Genomic DNA, 10951 nt, shown 5'->3' on the forward strand with positions numbered 1-10951 from the left:
TGAAACTGGTAGACTATATTGTCAGTACATCAATCATTAGCCGACTCAGGCCCTTCAGGCCTTTGATTTTTTGTAGTTTTGACTACTTTTAATGCCATCAGACATACATACTGAAATGTGGTAGAGTAAAAGTAAACATGTTGCTATTGAGAAAAGGCTTTAGGAAAGGGAAAAAAAGATTAGCACCATTTATATTTAGACTACCCTTGACTAGACCTGCAGAGGCTTAATTTGATTTGGTGGTGATCAGCATTCTAGGAGTCACAGATCTAAAACAGAGGAAAATCTTTAAATGACTACCACTTGGTGGATCTTTTCCAAACTTTGTCTATGATGTCCTTGTAGAGTTGAATCCCAAATTTTATTCAAGTTATTTTGATTGGCAGAACCAAAAATAGAAAAAACTGCGAATAACTTATTTTCATAAACCATCTGATGGATATTCTCCAAACTTATACAACTCTTATAGTTTCCTACTTTCTTTTAAACCCATTCTCACATTTTCTGGAATCTTTGACCCTATTTATACTTCAACCAACCTATTCAAAATGACTAAATAAAATGCAGGTCATTCGGTTTATTCCAGATTTCTTATACTTTCTAAAGTTAAAAATACAAAAATGATAAAAATATATAAAAATGCCCTTAAATATGCAGAATGTCCTTAAAATATTTCTATGTTATTTTAAAATTCAGATTTTCTATATAACACTTGTTAAGCAGAAGTTTACAAAATTTGGAAATGTTATAAAGTAAAAATGAACAATATGAAAACTAATATAAAAAGTGTTTGAAATTCATAGTTTTTTGTTTTAAATAGTTTCCTATATAAAATCAAGATAAGTTCAATAGTCAGCTCTTTTGGATCAGTATCTCCAAAGTTACGACCCGTACATCAGTAAAATGGTGAAAATCGACAGTGTCCATCCAGTTTTCATAGTACCTTTCCTTTTATCAAAACATATGTATATGTAATATGTTTCACTGTGAAAGACAGCAGTATCTATCCCATTCTGGCAGCCCTTGTTGATGGAGTCAGTTTGATAAGTGAAGCATTTTTTGTAGGAACTAAACCAGACAGAATGTTTCTGTATCAGTTACAGGTCATGTTTGGTAAAGAGACAGTCTGAACTAGTACATTAACAGTAATGAGAATAAAATTAATTAAAAGTGGGAACACTGACGGGGACTCCTTTCAGTTACTAGATTATATTTTCTAAAACCTGTACACTAGACTATATTTTCTAAAACCTTATTAATAGCTATACAGAAAATGTTTCAGTATGCCAAGAGTCTGATAAACAGCTGGTTACGACTAGCAGTCTGAGTTATATAAAACAAACTGCAATAATGCAAAAAGTGTTATTGTAAAAGAATGTTTTACAAGGTCAGGTTTAGTCCAGTGCATCATCAGAGTTTTATCCCTTGAATAAAATGAAACTCTGCTTGCTGCAGCATCAACGGCTCATACACCTTGGCTCACTTAAGCAGTTAATATAGACCTCAGCCATTTGCTAATGTTTAGAGATGGTACCTAAATTTTCATGTTTTACCCCTAGGCATGTAGCGATTGACCTGTTCTCCCATCCGTTTTTCTGTCCATACAAATCAACTTGTTTAAAGCCCGCATTAAAAACCGATTAAGTTCATACTCACACTCGACAATCCTTGTGGCAATACCTACAAACTGACCTATATGTAGATGACTATGACTCTCATATGGCCATCACCTTCAAACTCAAAACCTTCATAACATTTTGGTTTTACAGCCCGCATAAATGACCCAATTTAGTTCGTACTCGCATTATGCCCCTAAACATATAGCGATTGAACTGTCTGTTTGTCCATCCCTATGAACAAGATTGCCTACAGCCCACATTGATGACCCGATTTAGTTCATACTCACACTAAACAATTCTTGTGGCAAGACCTACAAACTGACCTTATATTGATGACATTGACTCTCATATGACCCTCACCTTCAAACTTAAATCCTGAATGAAATCTGTTTGTCCGTCCGTATGACCTAGATAGCCCACAGTCCACATTAATGACTCCAGTTCATACTCCAACACAACAATCCTTGTGGTAAGACATACGAACTGACCTATATATAGATGACCTTGACCTTCACACTTTAAACTTTGATAAACAACATTTGTGGTCCTACAACCAACATAAATGACCCAACTTAGGCCATACTCACACGGCAACAATCCTTGTGACAAGACCTACAAACTGACCTATATATAGATGAACTTAACCCTTTCTTGACCTTCACCTTAAAACTCAAAACCTTACAAACTGACCTATATATAAATGGCATTGACCCTGCTATGAAATACAGCTTCAATGAACAACATTTTTGGTCCTATAGTCCACATAAATGACCCAATGTAGTTCTTACTCGTACTCAAGACTGGTGGCAAGGCCTACAAACTGACCTATATATATAGATGACCTTATCTTCACCTTTAAACTTAAAACCACAAAAACATCATCTTTTGACATACACCTGGCATGACTTGCATTTTGAAAAGGCAGCTCCTTGTCTTCAATATGAAATGATGGCTTAGTGCACCAATTTACTAAACATGCCTATATTTTTCTTCTACTCCTCATAAAAACAGAAATATAAGATATTTAGAAATGATCATTTAAAAATATTAGTTCTAAGCAAAATGGACAAATCCTGTTTTGATAGTTTTTCTTTGATTTTAGAATTTCACCAATTATAGTCTATATCACAGGTCATCACTGTGAGCAAGTATCTAAAGCTAAACACCGAAACAGCTATTTGCAGTACAGTAACAATCTTTTAAAACAGTAAAATTTCTTGAATGAAATTGATGCATTCTTAGTTTCAGTGAAATTAAACTTTCTGGCAGTGCCTTGTGATGACTTTTCTTTTGCTTTAATGTCGGTACTTGGATGACAGCTTGTATATGTATGTACGTATGTAAAAAATGTAAATGTCCTGTTTTGCTTCATATAACCTGTACTAAGTTGGTGCTCGGTAAAACAACCCAAAATAAAATTGATGTTGGCTTCACTATATTGCTCAAATTGTCCCCCTTGAATATTCTAGAGTAGATAACATATCTGTTATATTTTCAGTATTTGGATTGCTTAGAGCCCTAGACATGAGAATTTTGTACCAGTATTGCAGATGTCTGCTAATTTTGACTGATTTTAATTGGACTGTCATCAAATAATAGCACATACAAGATAATATTGGTAAATGGTAGAGCTATATAGCACAGTAGGACACAGTTATATCAGATAAGAAACTGGGAGATAGGTGCATGATATTTTATAAATACTTTAACAGCAGTGTTGAAAATTCTGTTCATTCAGAGCATATTGGACGAAAAGTAATAGCCAAAAAGGTAATTAATTCACTTTCCTTCAATCAGTATAAGTGATCTTTTATTCAGTTATGGAGTCTTTCTTCTTGACTTGCAGAAGATCGAGCTTTCTGCTTAATTTTCATTTATTTCTTAAGCTGGACTTATAAATTCAGCACACAACTTGATGTCTCCATTTCAAAAGCCGAACTTAAAAGTTTTTGATTCCGTTTTTTAGCTCACCTGTCACAAAGTGACAAGGTGAGCTTTTGTGATCGCGCGGTGTCCGTCGTCCGTCCGTGCGTGCGTCCGTGCGTGCGTGCGTCCGTAAACTTTTGCTTGTGACCACTCTAGAGGTCACATTTTTCATGGACTCTTTATGAAAGTTGGTCAGAATGTTCATCTTGATGATATCTAGGTCAAGTTCGAAACTGGGTCACGTGCCATCAAAAACTAGGTCAGTAGGTCTAAAAATAGAAAAACCTTGTGACCTCTCTAGAGGCCATATATTTCATAAGATCTTCATGAAAATTGGTCAGAATGTTCACCTTGATGATATCTAGGTCAAGTTCGAAACTGGGTCACGTGCCATCAAAAACTAGGTCAGTAGGTCTAAAAATAGAGAAACCTTGTGACCTCTTTAGCGGCCATATATTTCACAAGATCTTCATGAAAATTGGTCAGAACGTTCACCTTGATGATATCTAGGTCAAGTTCGAAACTGGGTCACGTGCCATCAAAAACTAGGTCAGTAGGTCAAATAATAGAAAAACGTTGTGACCTCTCTAAAGGCCATATTTTTCATGGGATCTGTATGAAAGTTGGTCTGAATGTTCACCTTGATGATATATAGGTCAAGTTCGAAACTGGGTTACGTGCGGTCAAAAACTTCGTCAGTAGATCTAAAACTAGAAAAACCTTGTGACCTCTCTAGAGGCCATATATTTCATGAGATCTTCATGAAAATTGGTCAGAATGTTCACCTTGATGATATCTAGGTCAGATTCAAAAATGGGTGAAGTGCCTTCAAAAACTAGGTCAGTAGGTCAAATAATAGAAAAACCTTGTGACCTCTTTAGAGGCCATATTTTTCATGGGATCTGTATGAAAGTTGGTCTGAATGTTCATCTTGATGATATCTATGTCAAATTCGAAAGTGGGTCACGTGCCGTCAAAAACTAGGTCAGTAGGTCAAATAATAGAAAAACCTTGTGACCTCACTAAAGGCCATATTTTTCATGGGATCTGTATGAAAATTGGTCTGAATGTTCATCTTGATAATATCTAGGTCAAGTTCGAAAGAGGGTCATGTGCGGTCAAAAACTAGGTCAGTATGTCTAAAAATAGAAAAACCTTGTGACCTCTCTAGAGGCCATACTTTTAAATGGATCTCCATAAAAATTGGTCAGAATGTTCACCTTGATGATATCTAGGTCAAATTTGAAACTGGGTCACATGCCTTAAAAAATTAGGTCAGTAGGTCAAATAATAAAAAAACGTCGTGACCTCTCTAGAGGCCATACTTTTCATGGGGTCTGTATGAAAGTTGGTCTGAATGTTCATCTTGATGATATCTAGGTCAAGTTTGAAACTGGGTCAACTGCGGTCAAAAACTAGGTCAGTAGATCTAAAATTATTAAAATCTTTTGACCTCTCTAGAGGCCATATTTTTCAATGGATCTTCATGAAAATTGATCTGAAAGTTCACCTTGATGATATGTATGTCAGTTTCGAAACTGTGTCACGTGCGGTCAAAAAATAGGCCAGTAGGTATAAAAATAGAAAAACCTTGTGACCTCTCTAGAGGCCATATTTTTCATGGGATCTTCATGAAAATTAGGGAGAATATTCACCTTGATGATATCTAGGTAAAGTTTAAAACAGGGTCACGTACCTTCGAAAACTAGGTCAATAGGTCAAATAATAGAAAAACCTTGTGACCTCTCTAGAGACCATATTTTTCAATGAATCTTCATGAAAATTGGTCAGAATTTTTATCTTGATAATATCTAGTTCAATTTATTTCAATGAATTTTGGTCAGAATGATTGCCTTGATGAAATCTAGGTCAGCTTCGAATATGGGCTATCTAGGGTCAAAAAGTAGGTCATTAGGTCAAATCAAAGAAAAACTTTGTGTATGCGATAGAGGCTATATTTTTTTTTAATTGATCTTCATGAAATTCAGTCAGGATGATTGCCTTGATAAAATCTTGGTCAAGTTTGAATGTGGGTCATCTTGGGTCAAAAATTAGGTCACTAGGTCAGTCAAAGAAAAACCTTGCGCATGCAATAGAGGCTGTATTTTTCAATTGATCTTTATGAAATTTGGTCAGAATTATTGCCTTGATAAAATCTAGGTAGAGTTTGAATATTGGTCATCTGGGGTCAAAAACTAGGTCACTAGGTCAAATAAAAGAAATACTTGTGTTTGCTCCAATTTTAATGATACTTGGTCAGAATATTTTTTTCCATGCAATCACTAGGTCTATGTTTACACTGTTATGGTGTATTGTGGTGTGTTTCTCAGGTGAGCGACCCAGGGCCATCTTGGCCCTCTTGTTTTTTTTGCACCAAAGTTAAAACTTAAAAATTAAATTGATATCACTAATTCAACAAGAAAATGTTACATTGATCATGTGATTATTTGTCAAATCGCGATTGTAGGGAAAAAAGCATAGATATGACAAACGTATGAACACAATTGCATCTTTAACATTTTTCATATAAGTTGAATGCTTCTTTTGAAAATGTAAGCAGTGGCTGATAAGCGAACAGTGCACGGATGTACAGACTGATCTTGGTCTGCACTTTTCACAAACTAAGGCAGAATCACTTTCCGCCAGCAGGCTTTAGGTGAATCAATTACGTTCACAAGCAGGACAAGTGAAGGTAGCCCGGACAAACTTAGTAAATGTATTAATCAAATCTCATCTACGTATAATCGTTCAACAACAACAAATAACTCGTGCAATATGCATATCTAAAGTTTTAGACTTATTGTAAAGTTTAAAGGGCTGTAACTATGTTAAATGCTTTTTTCTGGAAATTAAAGATGTGCAATGACATTCTCTACCAAGGTTGGTTAAAATTCAACCTGCAGTTTTGGAGATGTGGGTCTGCCTATTTTTCCCAGACTGATAATATTTTAGTTTATACTGACATTAACTATCATTTTAAGTTTATTTGTTACACTTATAATATGATCAAATTATAATGTTTGAAACTGGTTTAAAGAAAGTAATTTCAAATAAATAACAATCTATGCATTGACATTTTTTGCCATGGACTTTCTTTAAAAAAATTTTTTATGATTTTTACTTTCCTTTGAAACATTCATAAATAACTACAGAATTTAGAGATTTCACTGAGGTTATGGAGAGTGAGATCTCTGAAAAGACTGTGTTATTTTTTATTTCAGCAAAACATCAATTGCCCCTTAACAAGGACTTCAGCATGAGAAATATCATCACAATCGCCCCCCTTGTGATGTTCCTCTCCAAATCAGTGCTGTCTCAGAGTTGTGTTTCTCCAACAAGCAGCTGTGATTGTTTCCAAGAAAATGGAAACAAAATAATCAGCTGTCGTTATAAAAATTTGACAGAAATTCCGACATTTACGAACACTAATCAAGTTTATTACGAAATACGATTTACTTCATCTGAAGAGACCGGAACGTGTCAGCCATCTTTTGGTTGTAACAATATCAGACAGATAGGAGCCAATGCATTTGCTAACTTAAAAGTGAGGAGAATAGATCTGCTAAATAATCCTATATCAACAATAGACCATGATGCTCTTAATGGTTTAACTCCAGAGCTGGAAGCTATTTTACTTGAAGGAGATGGATCAAGTGGGATGCCATACCAAGCACTCGCCTCTCTAGATGAACATCTAAAAATTCTCCATCTTGAACACTATGGTCATCAGGTCATTCAGTCACCAGTTGTATTTCCATTTCCAAATCTAGAATCACTTACAATTAAAAAGTGGACAAGACTTGACGATGTCAATGCATATGTCTTCAATAAAATGCAGAATTTGAAGGAACTGAAGTTGATAACATTAAGAGCTCTTACTACTCTTCCAGTACCCGCTATTCAAAAGTTTTTGAATTTAACATCTATTGATATTATGGACACTGGTATAAGATCTATTTTTGGAGACACATTTACACCAATGGCAGTGCTACACGATGTCAAAATACGTAACAATATATACTTGAACACAATAGATCAAAGAGCATTTAGCGGAATAACTGACACTTTGGAATATTTAGATGTCGACAATAATAATCTAAATAGTGTACTAAGTATTGAATTTCTCCGAAATGAAAACTGGCCCATTTTAAGCCATTTAAACATTGGATATAACTACAATCTAAAGGACCTTCCAAGCGGAATATTCACCAGAACACCAACTTTAGCTTATCTAACATGCCAGGATATTGGATTAACAAGAATAAACAAAGACATGTTTACTGGACTTTCAAATCTGCATACACTTGATCTGGCTTATAATGAAATAAGAACAGTTTCTGCAGAAACATTTAAGAATTCACCCACTTTGGTTGAACTTCGACTGCATGACCAGCATAATAATGACTTTATAGACTTTCAAAATGATGCATTTAGTGGAATTGAAACTTCCCTGGAGATACTTAGTCTTTTCAACAACAAGTTCAATGTTTCTCAATTTTGGATTGACATATCAAGGCTGTCAAATTTGTTAGTGCTAGAAGTTATGGATACTGGTATTGAAAATATTCCTGATAAAGTTTTCAGAAACAACATAAAACTTACAAGTTTACACATGGCTGATAACAATATATCTTCAGTAAAACAAGATACATTTTTCGGTCCAAGAGATACACTGAGGACTATAGACCTTCAGAGAAACCAAATACAAACCATTGATCAATGTACATTGAATGACTTTCCTACCAAACCAGGGATGATGTTGGCAGGGAATCCACTGAACTGTGACTGTGATTTGCTTTGGTTATACGACTGGTTCAAACAGCAAAGTGACCAAGACAGAGTTGCCTATCAGGATATAGGAGCTTGTTCATCACCACCGTCTCTTGCTTATAAATACTTCACACAGTTCATTAGAAATGAAATGTGCCCTGGAGGAACGTCTGTCGTAACATGCCCAGATTTATACCGAACAACATTAATGTCCACTACTACTACCAGCACAACAACAACAACAATAACAACCCCGAAACCTACAACACCGCCTTTACCAGGATTTCAACTTTTAATAATAAACAGAGACACTAGCTATATTGAGGTAACTTGGGTAATAAATGACAAGACACATGTTACTGGTTTTAAAATAGAGATGATATCCAATTACCACGAAACCAGAGTCGTTTATCCAGGACTCCATGCCACATTACACATATTCTATAAGTTACGGCCAGATACCACTTACACTTTCTGCCTTGTACTCAAAATCGAAGATGTTTACAGAGAGACTGAACCAGATTGCATACAAGCACAAACACTCCCGCTGTTCACTGATCCACTACAATCTGCAACGAAATTGGCGCCCAGGCCTGACTCTCCGCTTGGTATCGTCATTGGATAGAAGTTGGTGAAACTGTTCTTGTGACGCTATATACTAGTTAACATCTTTAGTTTTGACAAATAAAAGCAGATTTTGCCTTTGTCTTTAAGCTATGACATAAATGCTGAGTTTCAGGGTGCTCACATGTGATATCTTGTTGATGTCATGCTTCATACCACTTTTTTCATACACGATATACGAAAGGTATTGTCAAAAGTTTCAATTTAGTGCTTCCATGTGAGTACCGCATCAATTTACAACTTTAATTTGACCATGGTAAAGTAAATCTTTTTTTCTGATCAATAGCTGGAGATCACTCGAGCCTACGGCCATCATATTTCATAACATCAGTAGATGACTCCAATCTTTTTACGGTCTAGAGACAAAGGTCAATGTTACAATGATCTAGCGATTTCATATATAACTAAATTTAATATTTCATTTTTGCGTGGGTAGTCGACGGAAGTCCCCATATGGGATTGTTGTAACATCTTATCCTGCAGTTATAAAATCGCATATTCCGAAATGTGTGAGTGTGCGAATGTTAGAAGTGTAACTCGGGTCTGGTGTGAAGAAATAAGGCACTTTGAATGTTACAAGCGTTTTATTTACGACAGCGATGAATGTAGAGAATGTAAAAATAATAAAGATCAATCAATAAATTATTTATAGACAGTGGAAATGATTACAAATGATACGAAGAATAAAAAATAAAATAGTACTCACCAGAAATAAGTTAATAAACTTATTCTATAAAGATCTATTTAGCATTGGAGTGTTTGTGAAATCACGGGCGTACACTTAGACAGGAAAGGGAAGAATACCCAAAAAGAAATGTTAGAATGACGGGAACTAGATATTTCGCGGTGTTATTATTATATATTTTTTGAAAGAGTCTAGGAGTATTTTGTCTGCATAAGGTTTTTGATGGAGAATTCAATATTAAGCGAACAATTTTCTGGGTGAATTATTTTTATTTGATCACGGATTATTATGACCATATAAATGAAATATTACTTTCATGATAGAGCATGACAATATTAGAAAAAATGGATTACTCGAATGAGGCGACCTTCAAAAGACATACACACATAGGTATATGTATGTCTTTCAAATGCATTTGTCTGGCTACAAAATATCGGCTATGCTGGAAGTTCCAGCAATACTTGGGCGGTTTATTTGATAACATAATGAACCCGCTTTCTTTAAAGAATTGCTATCCCATTTCATTACGGATGTATGAAAACAAAGTGGTAACAGTATATAAGTAGAATAAATATTACCTAATATGAAAGAAACTACTGAAATTGGATAGTTCTCCAAACAAAGCAAAAATATCTAAATCCATGAAATCCGCCCTTTGGTTATTTTGAGCAGTATATAGCACGTGTACATTAGTTGCACACATTTTATATTTCTATAATTATTACACCAGAAAAAAACTTGCCTTCTAACGGAAGCTCTATCCTGGACAAAAAAAATATTGCTATAGCTACAGGATTGTGATGTCAGTACGCCGCGTTTATTAGGTAACTGGATAGAAACTGTAGGAGTTGAAAAGTAGTTGTTGTCTTTTATAGCGGCATAGCCCCTTCTCTCGTCCCTACCCAACCCCCACCCAAAGAAAAGTAATAATGACAATAATAATCGGGTATAACAATAGTTTAAAGTTTATTTAACGGTTTCTCAAAAATAATAATCAGACATAAAAGTCCCGACAATATGCGCATGTTCCTTCTTGTTGATGATGTATACCGAGTTTTATTTGAACTGCACGGAGTTTGTAGAAGTTTAGAACACAAGAAAGTGTGACAGACGGACGGACTGATGAACGGTCAGTTCAGACACTTTATGTATCCCGTAAAACGTGCCTTCGACACTGGGTTCATAAATTCTGTAACATTGCAAGTACATAAACATTGGATTGTATACAATAGTGTACCACCAAAATGATAATCGAATTTTATATTTAAAAAAAAAATGAAATAAATAATAAATAAATATACGTGGAAATAAAAGATTTTTATGCAAA

The 10951-nt window shown here is 35.0% G+C and overlaps 1 protein-coding gene across 1 annotated transcript; it reads left to right on the forward strand.

The window, feature by feature from the left end:
* Positions 1 to 3264: 3264 nt before the first annotated feature.
* Positions 3265 to 9016, forward strand: LOC123544415 (slit homolog 1 protein-like). The gene is made up of 2 exons (XM_045330488.2): positions 3265 to 3389; positions 6767 to 9016. The coding sequence occupies exon 2, from the start codon at positions 6802 to 6804 to the stop codon at positions 8938 to 8940; it is 2139 nt and encodes a 712-aa protein (XP_045186423.2). The 5' UTR covers positions 3265 to 3389; positions 6767 to 6801; the 3' UTR covers positions 8941 to 9016.
* Positions 9017 to 10951: the final 1935 nt, after the last annotated feature.

This window comes from Mercenaria mercenaria, chromosome 15, assembly GCF_021730395.1.
Source record: "Mercenaria mercenaria strain notata chromosome 15, MADL_Memer_1, whole genome shotgun sequence".
NCBI classification, from domain to species: Eukaryota; Metazoa; Mollusca; class Bivalvia; order Venerida; family Veneridae; genus Mercenaria; species Mercenaria mercenaria.

What these genes read in the sequence shown, in the direction of transcription:
- LOC123544415 (XM_045330488.2), top strand. Translation starts at nt 6,802, where the DNA reads ATGAGAAATATCATCACAATCGCCCCCCTTGTGATGTTCCTCTCCAAA.